This window comes from Cataglyphis hispanica, chromosome 13 (assembly GCF_021464435.1).
Source record: "Cataglyphis hispanica isolate Lineage 1 chromosome 13, ULB_Chis1_1.0, whole genome shotgun sequence".
NCBI classification, from domain to species: Eukaryota; Metazoa; Arthropoda; class Insecta; order Hymenoptera; family Formicidae; genus Cataglyphis; species Cataglyphis hispanica.
In genome coordinates, this window is record NC_065966.1 from 4,964,172 (window position 1) to 4,981,298 (window position 17,127).

The 17,127-nt window shown below is 34.0% G+C and overlaps 3 protein-coding genes and 1 pseudogene across 3 annotated transcripts in view; 3 read left to right on the top strand and 1 right to left on the bottom strand.

The window, feature by feature from the left end:
- Nucleotides 1–758: 758 nt before the first annotated feature.
- LOC126854279 (uncharacterized) lies at nt 759–7,273 on the top strand (annotated as a pseudogene).
- On the bottom strand, nt 6,100–10,635 carry LOC126854231 (endoplasmic reticulum mannosyl-oligosaccharide 1,2-alpha-mannosidase). Its single transcript, XM_050600753.1, has 11 exons — nt 10,352–10,635; nt 10,055–10,222; nt 9,834–9,984; nt 9,534–9,719; nt 9,306–9,454; nt 9,016–9,204; nt 8,758–8,945; nt 8,556–8,682; nt 8,316–8,480; nt 8,053–8,202; nt 6,100–7,979 (listed from the first exon to the last, which is right to left on the bottom strand). Exons 1-11 carry the CDS (start codon nt 10,448–10,450, stop codon nt 7,761–7,763), a joined length of 1,791 nt encoding a protein of 596 aa, XP_050456710.1. The 5' UTR covers nt 10,451–10,635; the 3' UTR covers nt 6,100–7,760.
- Nucleotides 10,636–10,725: 90 nt separating this feature from the next.
- LOC126854276 (peptidyl-prolyl cis-trans isomerase-like 1) lies at nt 10,726–11,943 on the top strand. The gene is made up of 5 exons (XM_050600853.1): nt 10,726–10,989; nt 11,057–11,190; nt 11,258–11,347; nt 11,471–11,578; nt 11,647–11,943. The coding sequence occupies exons 1-5, from the start codon at nt 10,919–10,921 to the stop codon at nt 11,760–11,762; spliced, it is 519 nt and encodes a 172-aa protein (XP_050456810.1). The 5' UTR covers nt 10,726–10,918; the 3' UTR covers nt 11,763–11,943.
- Nucleotides 11,944–14,874: 2,931 nt separating this feature from the next.
- Nucleotides 14,875–17,127, top strand: part of LOC126854217 (phosphatase and actin regulator 4B) — a 203,850-nt gene continuing 201,597 nt past the window's right edge. The window contains exon 1 of the mRNA XM_050600728.1: nt 14,875–15,776. Within this exon, the coding sequence (XP_050456685.1) occupies nt 15,641–15,776 (136 nt within the window). The 5' untranslated portion in view covers nt 14,875–15,640. The remainder of the gene's footprint in view (nt 15,777–17,127) is intronic.

The following is a 17,127-nucleotide window of genomic DNA, read 5'->3' on the forward strand; positions in this document are numbered from 1 at the left end:
CGATATCGCGTATAATTTTCATGTAATTTTCAAACTCATCGCAATAATAAGATCGCGGAGGATTACGCATCACGCGATGACGGAATTAAATACTCGACGTGTATTAATAAAGCATGAAGAGACGAACGTTAGTTAGACGCATGCGATAATACGAGTATAGATAATACAGTGCGTGTGACGATTCTTTGATCTCAAAAAGAAAAATATGTTCTCGAACAAGCACGGTAAATCTCACGGCCATGGCAAACCGAAGAAAGAGTCTAACAGCAAGAAACATCACATTCGCAATTGGATTCATTCGAAGAAAAAGAAAAAGCACGAAGCTAACCTCTTTACGTGAGTCTTATCCGATACTCTAAAATCCCATTCATTAAAATGATATACTTCGTTTCACGCTCTCGCGCGTTTCGCAACGCGACGATTTCATCGAACTCGCGAGATCAAAAAAAATCAGCTGTTAATTTAAAGTCCGCTATGACGCGCGGGAGTTAAAGGGCAAGATTTATCTGACGTCATTCGTCGTCGCCCGTTTCCATTCCGTCGTGAATTACAAACGCGATGAAGATTGTAATGTACGTTTTCCGCACGGAAATTCGATTCTAGGATATCGAACCCGACGATTTCAACGCAAATTTCAATTCACGCGGCTGTTTCTCAAGTCCCTTGTCCTGCGTTTTCGCATGCGTGCGTGCGTGCGTGCGTGTCACGCGCACACGCACAAATCGTCGCGTGAGAGCAGGGCGGCGAGATCGTTCGAGATGCCTTTACGTCGTCGTGCAGTTTCGATCGTATCCGTCATCGATCGTGTTGATCGCGACCGTACCAACGGCAACGACGGTGCAGCCTTGGTGCAGCAGCGCTCGCGTTGTGACCGTTGTGACAGTGTCATCGGCACAACGATGCGCTTTAAAAATCCGTTGCCGCAACATGGGAGTTATGAGTAAGTCGAGAAGAAAAGGGAACAACCGTTGTGAGCGCGTTGTAGGTTAAGTACCATCGCCCATCCTGTAATCCTATCACGTGCCCGCTCGGTCGCGCCGAGGAATTTTTCTTTCGGTCATTCGTAGAAGGTCACAGGTTTGCTTCGCGCCAGCAAACAATCCCGTATATTTTAATACTTATTCGATTTATTCTGCCTTTATTATTCGTTTTTTACTGTATTAGTAATTTGTAAAGGCTTTTTGCTGTCTCTTTACATTCAAAGACTTTTGGTATTTTGATTATTTGAGGAAGACCTGCTTTTAAAAATCTTTTAAATTTATGCCAATCTCCCCTATTTACAATTCTTGATTGAAAGTTTATAAATATGTGTTTCGTGTTTTTTTATTCTACGATCGCGATTAATGGGAATATTAAATGAATTATTGCGAAAGTGTAGAGACTAAAAATGTTATATGTTGCATATAAAATAATGAAATAACTTGGCAAATGAATGCATATACAATTAAAGACTTTCAGCAAGTATCAAATAGACTGATAGAATATTATATTATAACCATCTTCTTTGAATTCTGTGATCTTCGATCAATACCATACACAGGTTAGTATTTATAAACACTCTATAAGAGAGACAGAAAGAGAATAATCGTAAATACGATCTGAATTTCAAGATTCTGATTGTGGGAACCGGTTATCTTTCTCTCCAACGACAACTTTTTCAACGAATATCACTTTACAAAATATAATTTGATGATTCTGTAAAAATAGATGAAGAGATAAATTGACAGAAACGTGTCTTATAAACTTGCCAATTAAAATAGTAACAGTTTCTGCAAATTTTATTAATTAGAAAAGCAGGATATTCTAATCTACAAACTTACTAATTTATTAACAAATTCATATTTTTTCTGTTATTTATTTTAAATTATATTTTAATATTTTTTATTCAATTATCTAATTATATTAATGCTCCCCCTCTCTCTCTCTCTCTCGGTGAGAAACAGAATTACAAAAAATTATTGCTTGACTATCTTGTACACAAAAAATACAAAGTTGAATTAATGAATCAAAGTTAATAATTCAATTTTATAGAATAAATCTCTGTTAATTTTGTTCTCTTTCCTGCATATTTCCAATTATCGTATAGAGTTTCTCTGCCCTCAGTATACGGCACTGCCGTACAACACGTGTAAAGCTCATCCATGGTGGGATAGCATTCTCAGAGTTCAGATCAGACAGTTTCACGGCGACCGTTGACGGCGCGTGATTGTAATACCGGTATATTTTTTACAAAACATTTGTGATTCAAATTTGTAGCTATACGTGCGATCGAATGCGCGGTCTCGGTCACAATTTGATATAAAAGAAGTACTACACGTGTGCATAATAATTATTCAAAATATTTTACATGCATAAACAAATGGTACAATGATGATGACATGTGACATCACATACATTTGGAACTGTATGGAATCGTATTGTTAATTATATATTTTTTTCATTTATCTAACTATTTATCTTACAAGCTAATTAATTTTTAGTTAGCTAATTGATATTTTTAGTTGACAAACTCCAAAGTAGAAAAAAAACTCTCGGTTGTAGTATAGGCGAAACTAATTACCCTGGCAAACTTGAAGTTACTATAAAAAATAATAGAATATTACGCTCTTGCGTAACATTATATTGCGGAAGTGTTAGTACCGTGACAGCTATTTACATTGTTGTCCGTGTGCTGCACGCACAGTTGAAATGTCGATTTGGTGCACATAATGCGTGATATTAGGAAAGCATTCTAATTATTTTACGATATCTATTTATGAAAAATTCAAATTTATTTATTAGAAGCTCTATTAATTTCTATGTCATCACTTAATCATCAGTTTCTTAATTTAATTTACATTTTTGTGTCAGCAGAATTATAATTGTATTTATTGTGAATTTTGCTCGCAGATTTTTTTTCGAAGAGCAAATTTATATATAAATAATTTATATTATGTATATTGACAAAGAACAAATTTTTATATTAACATATCCTTGTAAAAATATTAAAATCTTATCAAAAAATATTAAAACAATCAGAAATTTCTTATGAAATCACGTTATCAATGTTGTTATTGGTTATCGTACTTTGCTCTTCAAACGATTATTAAAAAATAACGAGATAATTTAATCTACTTCATCATCATAAGCGTTTTATGAGTTTTAAAACTTTTAATATATTTTTCAATATATTGGAGTATTAAAACAATCGCGGTTTTTTACTTAAATACTTAAAAAAAAAAATATTGGCGATATACCATAAATCTCGTTATTATAATAATTTTACAAATTTGATATGTGTAGCCAAAGTTAAAATAAATTTATATTATTTGTTTTAGATAAACAATATAATCTAAATATGTCTTTTTAAAATTTTCTGACGCAACCGCAGCGTGGAGCAATCTTATGCAAAGAAAAAAAAACGCGTTATTCTTATTATTCTGTGGCAATCGTAAAATAGGTAAATCAGCGCCGTAATCGTAATTTTATCGTCGTTTCTACCCGTGGAAAAACGAACGTTACGCATTGACCTTGCGAAATAGCTTTTATAGATACGAAATATTTCTCCGTCAGCTGCTTTGTAGAACACAGCTGCAGTTTTCACTCTAGGTTTGACCTGGAGCGAATACAATTGACACGAAGGACCCCCTGACAGGATCCCCTAATACTAAACTAGCTAAACCTTGTGGTTTTACGATGTCACACGATTTTTCTATATACCTGTTCTTTTTCCAAAATTTTAGAAAACTCAAATAATGATTGAGAGATCAGACAGTATTGCTCGTTTGATTTTTTCGAACTAAATAACTAGAATTTCTAATTAATTTCTAAAGAGTCATCATGTTTTCTATTTTTCATCGATAATATATTCTTTCAAAGAAATCATAAATTTTCTCGTTTAACTTATTTTAAGAAATAGCTATTAACTATATTTTATTATTTATTTTATTAGCAAGCAATTATTTTATTAGCATTCTAATTTGAACGACTTGAAAACGTAATATATGCATATCTTACAATAGTTTTTATAAAATCAACGATAAGAAAAATCATAATTGCATATTATTTCGTGTATTTTTTTAAATAAAATTATTAATTTTTATTATATTAGAAGAATCAGATGTTTTTAAAATGACTTTACATTTTAATAATCTTTATTTTTCACGAAAAAAAAAGGAGAAGTGATGAATGAAAAGATGTTCTTTGAAAGAAATAAATTATGCATCGTTATTAATTAAATTTCAATAGAGAATACGGTATGCAATGTAGGTCTAGTTAACGTTCGTTAGTCTCTATTAGCCAACAAAATGACGGTGGTATTCCGCTAATGTTCTCCGCATGCTCGATCAATTGAGATGTAATCGGCGCGAGTGATGTACCAGATGCGACGCAAGTTACGTACGCGATCGTAAACGTAATAAGCCTTTTATGATGGAAGATTTTCCATACGATGTTTACACAGACACGTGCACATAAAGGAGTGTACAATCGTAAGCATTTGATAATTTTTACAGAGAGAAATGAATACCTTTTGCAGTTGCTTTGCATATTTAAAAGACGGGAATGCGAAAAGTGATTAGATTAGATGGACTACATTGATGATGAAAGTTATATCATATCTGGACGCGTAGGAGTGCAATGATAAAAGTATAGTGTTTCAAAGACGAGACTAAGTTCGCCGATATAAATTACAAACATTCGTCAGAACGTGACGAAGGTTGGACTTGCGAAACATGCAGCAAGTGTCGTTTTATTCGACCCTAACCGTGGAGGAGAGGGCTCGAACGCACCCTTTCAAGAAAACTAGATGGTAGGTTCGCTTCCTGAGGATTCCAGAAGATATATAATCTCGAGACATATATTCTTTATTCGTCTGATATTCCGTCCAGCGAATTTACATATTCGAGTGCGACAAAAATGTATTTTGTAAAAATCTAACATTTTCTATAAAATAATTCCTAATAATCGTCTAATCGGAAATTGGAAGCCTCAGTGATTTAACTCGTCTTTCTCAAGAACTTGAGAAAATAAATTATGGTCCATTTAATTTCTCCGCTCTCTTGCAATTTTAATAGATAATTTTCTTCCGGTTCTTAATGAAAGTGAATTAAATCAAAATATTTCGCTTGTGTTTCAGCGTGATAATGTCCTCCGGGGAACCATCACCTCCGGCGCAGGCATCGGTATCCACAACGAGTTTCGATGTGCTGGACAACGCGAGACTGATCAATGCCGTTCCTATAACATCGCAACCATCGAAGCCCAGCGGGGACAATACCGATACCGAGGCGATAGAGGAAGCGGTGCCGATCGTACAGACGACTTTACCCGTGCCCGAGTCGAAACCAGAGATCGAGAGAAACGGTCTTGACGTGGACACGAAGAAGTCCCCCGACGAGCCGGACGTTTCCTGTCTCATCAATTGCCTTTACTACACACAACAGTGCTGCGATTGCACGATAGTCTGAGATCGTTTGAGATCCTTAGTTAAATAAATGCCGAGGAAAGGAACGTCCCGTGACTCCCCGATTCGATTTTTAAGATCTCGAGACGTTCTTCTCTTCGGCGCAAAATTTAAAATCTGATTATGCAATAAGTATCGCGCGCTGTGAGGATACTTTGTGATATATCAGAGAAGTATGGGAGAAAATCCTCGCGGCGTGACATGTAAAAAATTTTATAAATAAATATATGAATGAATGTGCGTGCGCGTGATGCTCGCAGTTACACCCAAATTTTGAATGCTGTTGTATAATATTTCGAGCACCCGTTATTCGATTAAATGCAATCTAAGAAACACATATATGTGAATAATTAACTTATATTTTTAGAGCGCACGCTTCAACGGAAATGTTTATCGTAATTGCAAATATCCACTGCCATTGTACCACGTATTCGTGGTAAACCGTAATGGTAGATCGTAAAGAACGTGAGACATTACAAAAGTCAGTTATTAGTTCATAAGCATCTTTTCGCATATGTTATAGAACAAATTATTTCCTATTAAATGTCTTCCTTACAACCTGAAGTCAATGACGTTAATGACGCGAATTTGACAGTATTGTGACAGTTTGTAATTATTACAGGCATTAATTAAAATAATCTCAAACAGCATTCCGATATGTTGGTATAAGGATGCATTTATTGCAAACGAAGAGTAATTTTCGAGATTCTTTTTCGTTAATGCGCCAGTAATTAGAAGTAATAATATTTCTATAATGCAGCTGATGATTAAATCGAATTTTGTTTTATACTGTAACAGTAGCATATTCATTCTATCTGCTTCTTACTATCTGATAGCATATATATAGCATGATTTATAGACTGCAATTTATAACGCGGGATACATGTCCTTGCAATATATATCGTAGTCTATTTTTTATGAGATAATTGAAATCGATGTCTGAAATTATTTATGAATTAACATAAATGAAAAAAACTAAATGGTTGAAAATAAACTATATAAAAAGGAGGATGATTAGAAACTAAAATGAGTGTAAAATGTACATTATACATTTTTTCTTGACTTTTTCATACTTTTAGACATGATGTAATTTTATGTTATACTTTTTTGAAAATCATCGGGATTTATCTTAATGAATTGTAATTGTACATAATGCAAGAATCTTTTCTTTGCGCTCACGCCTACACGAATCTAGGTGTGATCAATTTCGCTAAACTGGAGTCTTTTTAATAAGATCATAAATGAAAAAAAGCATTTGAATATATTCATATATATAAGAAGCATTCTTTGCTACAAGTTGCTACTAATAGATAATATTAAAAATATAAATACACAACTATTTAAATAATTTAAACAATTTAAAAATTTTCTGCCTATATTTTACAATAATGTAAATTTCTATCAAGATTGTGATTTAATCATCGCCGTATTGTATTAATGGCCTAATGTAGTAGTCGCAAACAGATATTTGCTATTTTATGTAAATATTCATATAAATATATATATATATATATATATATATATATATATAATTATATTTATATTATATAATTATAATTATACAATATTATTATAATTATATAAATATTTATATAATCGGAGATTGCAAGTATATTTATAATAATCGGAGATTGCAAGTATACAATGTAATTTATTCATAGATGAAGACTAGATTATTTTTGTAATATAAGATTCGAATTTAATATGAAGACTGCACTAAATAATAATTTTTTTTATATGTATTGTGTATTCTTAGAAATGATGTGCACAACTAAAGTTAGAAGTTTTGTGAAAAGAATATATGGGTAAGTACAATATGTGCTAAAAGAAGTTCTGTCTAATTTTATTATCTACACAATAAGTAGAAATCAATAACCTATATATTTTCAAAAACACTAATAGCATCTATCAATGATTTGCCATATTTAAGCGTATAGTATATAGACGCGAATAAGATTGCATTTATTCATAGCTGAATATTTAAAGAAACTGATTTAAAAATAGTTATTTACTGCATGGTTTCAAATCATCTGTAATTTTTTGTATTTTTGCCATAATATTCGAGCATTAAGTAAATTTGTGGCTACTTATATATATTATATTTATATGATCTTGTTTTGTATCATAAATGGATTTCTCTTTAGAAAAGAATCCTATTGAGAACTTCACAAATTGAGAAAGTTTATTACGTCGCGAGAAGTTTAAGAAACTTTTATTGCAGAAACGATCAATAATGGGCATTTAAGCAATCATTTAACGGATATTAGGAATTAAGGATTTTAGGATAAGAAATTCAGATTTCACATAGTTTTGCGCGTTATGATTCGTATACGGGTAACGGATGACCTTCTGAATTGAATACCCACCGATCCAAATCTATCAATTGTCTAGTGTCATCAAATAACAAGTACAAGTATTTTAAAGTTTCGGCGAACCAAAAACTTTCTGTCATATCTTGTTGACGAGTTTGTTGAACATTCCGGACATTACCAATACTTGTGTAGCCATTTTCGACTTTGGTATAATTCTCAAAAGCCTATTGAGATGTGTTTTACATTAGAGATGTATAAAATGAAAATTTTCAGGAGAGAGTTATGTAACACACTCACCTGAAATATCTGCCAACCCCAATCTTGGTAAGTTTTATTTCCCGTGAAATACCACATATAAAATAAACTTTCAATAAACTCGGGCCTCAATAAATTATGAGCATCGTTCGTTTTTACGTACATATCCATTTGATTATAACCCTCCACTTTCTACAGAATCAAATGTGGCTTATGAATCTTTTTGATATATGATGTGAAGAGAATGGATGTTTTATTTTATATTTTTTAATCGAATTACGAATATGAATTTTTTGTAAACTTACTTGTATATTAAAATAAGTAATTTCAGGTGCGAGAAACGTTGGTTGGATTGCATACGTTTGATAACAAGTCTTAACTATTTCTTCTGCAAGAGTATTATGTGTCGTCAACAATCCGTGATGCGCACCTAACGCTAAAGTACCTCCTAAATAGCATGTGAGGTGATCCTATAATATAAATTTATACAATGTTACATTTGTGTGTGTGTGTGTGTGTGATTATTTTCCATTCTATTTATTTACCATTTTTGGTCTTATTTCTTTGTTGGCGCCAACCAATTCAGCGATGAATAAATATTTATTAACCGCTGTATATTTAACGAGATGTTTTTGTGTTCCGGCAATACCTAACAAGTAATCGTCTCGTAAACTAAAAAAAAAATATTAAAAAATATAAGACTAGTTGAAAATTTATTCCACACGATAACTTCTAATGTATACTAACTAGTCTATAGTTTTTCCAGTTTGTAACCACTGTTTTAATAAGTATTCATAATAACTATCACCGCGAGCTCCTAACGTAATTGTTGCATATTCTCGAAACTGACCAGTATTAGCATTAATAAAGATGGGAACTAAGCCATCGTATTTTTCTAACTTATGTACATGTTCGGAAACTTTTCTCACTGCAGCCTGAAAAAATAATGAATTAAATATCTGCTGCATAAATTGCTTAAAAGATCATTGCAATCACTAAAATTACCTCAAACTTAGGTTGTCCTGTACTACGACTAAGATCGCGAAATTCTAATTGAATCGAAGTAACTTCGCTTGTACTACTATCAGGCCCCCATTTGGGACTATGCGCACTTCTAGTGCCAAGATTCACATCGGAATATGGGACACCTGATCTGGTAGAAAATGCTGGCATCATGCGATCACCTAAATCCATCTTGGACATCGCCATTAAATTGAGATTAATATTTATATACATCAAGATTCTGGTAGAATAAACTAATTAAAAGAATAAATTCTTTTAAATCCATTACTTACAGCTTTGTTTAAAAAAAGCGTATCACCAGAAAGATGATATGCCGCCAATAAACCACCTAATACTCTAATTGTAACTTCAAATAAATTAACATCCCTATTCAATGTAAACACTAAACTATCTTCCACCCATTTCCTTGCCCTTGAAAATTCTGAAACATGATAAAAAAATTGTTTCTTTTTTCACTACCACACAAGATATTTTAAAATTTAATCACTATTCATACACACCATCATTTAATCCCATTATATATATAGTATCCAACGAGTCTACTATAGTAAGACCTAAACCAAACCATTCGTGATATCTCCTCGATATTGGCTTAACATTATCGTGACCCCAAGCATATTTCTTATACCCATCCCAGGAATGCTTAAACGCAGCTACAACAGCTTCTTGCCTACTATTTTGAGGACCTAAAAATGAGAGCTGACCTGAGTTTCATAACTTAAACATATATTTTTGTAATTTAATCTAATTATAATTATATATTATATATATATATTTTTTTTTCTTGAATTATAATCTACCATTAAATTTGAGAATGTTTGGTTTTGGCTGTGGTGGTTCACCAATTTGATCATCATCAACTTGATTAATCTCTGGTTGAAACTCAGGCTCCTCAATTACTTCACCAGGTGCAGCACCCTGTTCATCATTATCTACAACTTCGTCAACTGCCTGTAGAATAAAAAGGGATTCGATATTTTTTTCAACATGGATTTAAAACTGCTCTCATCATTGTGTGTACCTTTTCATATTTTGCAGTTTCTTGTACAACTTCTACATTATTATAGTCTACCTCGTCAGAGGTACCAGCTTTGGTTTCGCTAGGTAAGAGATAAAATATTACAAGTATAACTGTGATAACTGCAAAGTATAGTATATTTCTCTGAAACCTGGATAATTGGTTCCATTGCTAAAAAAGAAATGAGCAGTAAGAGTGAGAAATAAGTATGATAGAAAGATGCAGTATTCAAACATAAATTAAAAATGACAAACACCGTATCGCGCTATATTTATATTTTTTTCATTCGGATATACGTACCCTCCATAAACTGCGCGAAGTGCCACGTGCAAACGACGAGCTATCGTGAATATTCAAACTAATATAATCCGATTTACTCGAATCTTTCGGCGAGAACATATTCTCATGCAGGTTAACTTGTTCCGGCACGTGCGGAAACTCGTCGTGCTGCCAGAATATTCGATATACAACACTGCGACGAATCAGTCCAACATACAAAGTTCCTCATTTATACGTTTTTTTTTTTGCGAATATAACGTTTAATGTGTTTTTACATTTTCGTTAAATTTATTTTAGTATTGCTTCGTGTAAGGTATACCCTGCGCATGAAGCAGATGGCGTTCATGTGCTCCATTGTGTATTTGTCATACTTGTGTGTAAGGTTATATATACTGTGTCAGTACTGGAAATTGTTAAATATTTATAGTTCACGCGTGTGTCTAAGTTTCTGTAAACTCGTGTTACGGTCTGAATATAATTATAGTTTTTTCATGACAAATTCTGTTGAAAAACAACGGAAGCGATAATATTTCGCTGCAATTTACTGTTTAATTGGATTTAAAAAAGGACGCAAAAATACAGACCACAATGTGCCTCTCAAATATATCCGGCGTGCCGGATAAACATTGGCAACCACCCTTCGTTGCCTTCGAGACTACGTAAGTGAATCGCGATTTTCTCACTTAAAACTTGCTAATTATACTTGATCGATATCTTAATTCTTAGGATGGGTGAAATAACCTTCGAGTTATATTGGAAACACACCCCCATCACGTGCAGAAACTTCGCCGAGCTCACGCGACGTGGATATTATAATGGCACCAAGTTTCACAGGATCATCCGTGACTTTATGATTCAAGGTAATGCATTGGAAATGTACAGAGTGAGATATTTAATAATATTTTATTTAATGTGTCTCATATTTAGGTGGAGATCCTACTGGGACAGGGAAAGGCGGGATGTCTATATATGGTGAATGTTTTGACGATGAGATACATGATGATTTGAAACACACAGGTAATTGAACCAATTTTGTATTGATGAATAATTAATAATAGTTGTAGTAATGAATGATATAATAAAAAAAAATATATATATAATATTATTAAATTTTAACATATACAATATTGAAATATGCAGGCGCTGGAATATTATCAATGGCAAATTCTGGACCAGATACTAATGGATCACAATTTTTCATAACGCTTGCGCCTACGCAGTGGCTCGATGGCAAACATACTATATTTGGTAAGTTGCAATAAATTAGCTGCAATTTGTCACATATATTCTAAAATATTTTTATATTTACTTTATAGGTAGAGTTCATTCTGGCATGACTATAGTTAAAAGAATTGGACTAGTTGAGACAGATAAGAATGATCGTCCTGTAGATGATGTTAAAATTGTGAAAGGCTCTGTGAAGAACGCTTGAATTTTTATAAGGAAATTTATAAAGAATATATTATTTTCTAAAGACAAATTTTTAAATGTGAAAATGTGTTTTTCTTTTTTATTAAATGAACATTTTCTAATTTCTGTATATATATATTATGTCATTTTATCAGATATATGTATATAAAACACAAAACTGTGAAAATAAAATTTTTTTACTTATATATAACTTGCAATCTCCGACTAGTGTTACTCACTGTAATTTCAGAAAAGCGTAATGCTTGTTTATACTTAACCTAACCAATCAATATCTCGTCGGTAACGAAATGAGGCAAAAGAAATAAGTTCCGAATGGTAAAGTAAAAGCACGATTTTATCGATCGAAAGCGCGATGTGAGGTAAAAAAGGACTCACCGTTCGTGACGTCACTGCATCGTCGATGTCGTCCGGTAGTTCTCGGAATTGCTGCTATCAGCTTACCTCCCCCCACCACCTTACTCTATCATCCAGAAATCTTCTAGGAACGGTGGTCCCCGAATCCGGCTGGTGTATCCAATATCATTTCCATCGGCTCCCGATAACACTTTTTTCACTTTCGATAAACTCGAAGCTACAACTCCAGCGAAATGCGGAGCAACTCCGGATTCGTACGCACTATTTAATACACCAAAATAAAAGCGCATTGCACTATAAGAACTTCGCTATGCATTTTTGCTTGAGCTTTGCTATTGCGCCGCTCGTTATGCACCGCGTTATATATTTCGATCAACACTCGCGATGATGAAGCGAATTATTAGCGAAATCTGTTTTCAGAGTACGAGAAATACGGATCGATCGCGATCGCGATTTCGAATCGCGGAACTATCGGCCATATCGCGAGCGTTTAACCGCTCCTAACCGATTACGATGCCGGCGCGCGTTTAACCGCCTGACATTTGACGTAACGTCGAACGCGCGACATTTCACTCGACACTCCCGACGATAATTCGCATGCGAAACTCACTCTCCGCCGACCGAAATCGTGAAAAACAGGAGCCGACTTTTCGAATCCGTCCTGCCGCGTCGCGAGTCGTTCCGTTACTCTACCCTTTCGATTCTCGAAGCAAAGTTAGCCGCGAGATAACGGGCCAATCACAGCGCTCGGTTCGTTCTCAGCGAGTCGGCCATTGGCGATTACTTCTATGTCCGCTTGCGATTCTCGAAACTGCTGATTCGGCGAGCCAACCACAGTGCTTGGCTCTTTTTCAACTCAATCACGTCACACAAATTATACACACAACGATACTTGAACAGGAGAGAGAGAGAGGAGAGAGAGAGAGGGAGAAAGAGAGAGACAGAAAATTAAAATATCTAATATATTGAAATAAAAAAGTAAAAAGGCAACTGAGACTATCGTACCTTGATAGTTGCGTGATAAATCTTGAAAGAATTAAATATATATATATAGTCTCAGGATTCTTTTTTCCCTCCTCTAGGAAAATTATTCGGAATATATATAAGTAAGTAAAGAACCGCGCGATTGTTGAGAGCCAGAAACGGCTCGATCGCGATCGATAACAGATATTTAATGTGCTAGAAAAACACGCATGATATATCGTTTGACACTCCCGAATTCGCACGCGAAGCTCATTATCAGGATATCAAACTCGCGAGAAAGTACGAGAGACGGTTTATCGAATTTGAATTCGGCATCGCGAGCCGTCCGTTATCCGACTACATATGTGTGTGTACACACATACGTACATACGCTTGCGATCTTGAAGTACGAATGCGCTCGATGCAGCGGACCAATTACAGCGCTCGATTCAATGCAACTGCAAAGTATCTATGCACTAGTTGTATAGCGAGCCAATCACAGTCCTTTTCTAAGAATTTACGAACAACACGTGAATTATGATAAATGTTAGTAAGATGATAGATCAAAGTCCGAACCGAAATTTTCGAAATATTGAAATAATCATTATAACATGAATTTCGATCGTCATATCATAATTATTATGTTAAAAGGCTTTTTGGGAAAATTAAAATGAATATCGCATACAAGTAATTGTCAGAAGTGTCAGGTAGTTGTTACAATCAATCGTTTTAGCATATCGATTGATCAGCACAAATATATTTATACATATTTGAAATGACGATGGATAAAAGAAGCGGATTTCTATCTAAAATATAATATTAATTATATATTTAATCCTATACTTTTTGAATCGTTCAATATACATATGCTACCATTTTTATCAATTTAAAATTGTTTAAGTTATTGATGAAAATTTGTCTTAAAAAAATTAAAATAAGTCATTGTCTAATAATAATATATAGTAACGTTTCAGTTATTTACTTATTTGTATCAGTTTATTCTTATAGTTTTTTCTACTAAAAATTAAGAAAATCTCTTAAAAACATCTCTTAAAATTTAATTTTAGAAATGCCTCAGAAATCTCTTATGACGAAATCAATGACAGATAAAAATGTAAAAATTATGAGCAGTAAAAAAAATGAAAAAAATAGTCATTCTATTTATTGAAAGAGTAAATATCTTATTAGATATTTTAAAATTTTTATCTATTTAATATTAGTTTTACTTCGTTAATTTATTTCTGAAACAAGTATGTAAAAATCGTGAGCAATAAATATAAAAAGAGATAGTCATTCTTCTTATTAAAAGAATCTTAAATACCTTAAAAGATATTTTTAAATATTTATTTATTCAATATTATAATTTATTTCTGAAATATTTTTAGTTTTGATATGTTCTTTTTTATTAATTTATACATAGTATTTTTAATAGAAAAAATTATAAGAATAAACGATAATACAAATACTTTAATATAATTGGAGCAAAATTAATAACAAAATTATATTACTATTATAATAAATATTTATGACTCCTATTTACGACTTCTTTCAATATATGTTTATTCATTATTTTTTTTACTACTTTAGATTTTAGATAAGGAAAATTTTGTATTCAGCATTTAAAAAGCATAAGATTGCATACATGCATTGCATAATTTCCGTTCAATTATTTTGATAGAAATTAGCCTCTATTATATCATCCATGTTTCTTTTGGAAAATCAGGAAATTTGACGTCACGGGATTAACTCGCGGCAACTTCGCAGTAATTCCCGAAGTTTCTAACGGTCGTCTTTTCGATTCGGACGCGTCCCTCGACCGTTCCGCGTTTGTCGTGTCTTTTCATCCGTCAAAAGTGAATCGCGCGAGCTAATAAGTGCCGAATCGAGTTACGAGTGAGCGCAACTTCCGTTTAGCGTATCAATCGACTGCGATTACACGCTTTTGTCGTAATCGGCGTCCGTAGCGTCGCGATGAAAATGTCGAACGGTACGATTAAACAAATGGCGTAAGTGCAATCGCTTCGATTTGCGAGTGAGTTTTTTCGCGTCGAAAGTGAATTTCGCGCGCGGGCAAGTGTCGGATTGAATTACGAGCGATCGTTTGATCGATCGACACGATCATACATAGCCGACGTCCTATCGTGTCGCGTCGCGGAAAAGCCGAACGATAAAATTATAAAAATGGCGTAAGTGCCGTTGTCGCCAAATATAAAAAGTGCTCTGAAATTTGGCCAAATTCGGACACCAATATGGCGATGCTCGGCTAATTTCGTGCGCGAGTAGAGTGGCCGGTATGTCGGACTCGTCGTTACCCGCCAAGTCCGATCGTATCGTTAGAATTGTCGGTGGAATCTGTCCGCGAGATGTCGGGCAGACGCGAATCACGGCGATGCCGCCATCTGGCCTGATGTCGGCGCGCCGCCAACATTTCGGGCCAGGCGTGCGTGGAAGTTTCGAAAAAAAGGGGCCCCGATACGAAACGGTCCCGGCGGTATGCCGACACGCGAAGTAAGTCGCCGCGGTGCCGTGGATTAACAACGCGACGCGAGAGTTAATCTGAAAATGGCCGAATCGTGCGAGCGATTGGCGGCGGTGTCAAGTGCAGTGATCGGTGCAGTCCCCGTGCATGGACAACAGCCGACAACTGTCCCGGAATCGACGAGGACCCAGGAGAATCAGGACCCATCCGGCCGCACCGGTACGTAAAATTCCCCTCCCTTGAAACGGAGTTGTCGCTCGCGCGCGCGCGTGCCCGAGGAGTTCGCGGAGTTCGCTTTTTCATTTGAATGAGACGAGCGTCGAGCGTGGCCATGCAACAAGTGGCACGGAGCGCTCTTGCATGCCGGACAGGTGCGTAACGCGACGACCTGGTCCCTTCCTCTCCCTCTTCATCCTCGGCGAGCTCTTTTGCGAATCGAGGCTTTCAGTCACGAGCGTTCGCATATGTGAGTTAGAGATACTAAAAAGATATCAAGTTTGGAGGGAGCCTGATGAAAAATACCTTTCAAACATATGTAAATAAGATATAAGGTTATGCTAATTCCTCTCTCATGTAATTTTCACTTGTTAATCGCTAATCAATGGTCTCAGTTTGCTTACCCATATTGCTTGCTTATGTAAACAATGTACTGTTATGTAAATAGTGGGGGGGTACGATTTGATTTCATTCTCGATATGCTGAATTTATTATTATTCATTAGAATAGAGAAGAGATCATCATTTATGTCACTAACGGTCTCGAGTTTCTTTGTAACATACATATCTTACAAGGTTTACCTGCCTCAAGCTCAAGAACGATAAGAATTGATAAGTCGTAACATGACGTGTCCCTGTGAAGGAAAATACCTTAATGCACTTTTCCACTTAAGAATATTATATTCTAACTTTAATTATAATTCTTTATAAGAATAATTTTATTAAAACAGATTTTTTAAAACTCCTGAAACTGTCAATTTCACATAAATAAACATGTGTTTAGAATGCATTAATAACTTTCGATTCAACTTTTATTTTTGTGATTTTTACTTGATATTTATTTAATACATGTTAAAACATAATTAATAATACGATATTACGAATGGTAGAGTGTTTATTTATAATATTTACGAATATAATTGAAAAACATCTGTTTGTTTATGTTTCAATGTAATTTTTGTTTAATCGTTGAGAAAGTCTAAAATCAAAATGAAATTTTTTTCTGATAGATCATTATATAAATATAGAGGAGATTGAGAAAGGCACATATGAATAAGCATGGCATTACTAGTTTCACATAGCGATCGATTGTGATTGATAAAGTGTGTCGTTATGTTGAAAGTTGGTAATATATTTTATTGTTAGAAAATTTTTATACAACATTTCTATATAATTAATTTTCTTTTACATATTTTTGTTAATTTTCGACTTTATAATTCAAATGAGAAATCCACTCTATTTTATATTTCTAACAACATCAGCTTGTAATTTTTCATATTTATTTTACGTATAATTTATCTATTGTTTATTTAATATTTTGCAAATTTATTAATCAGAAATATTAAAGTCCGCAA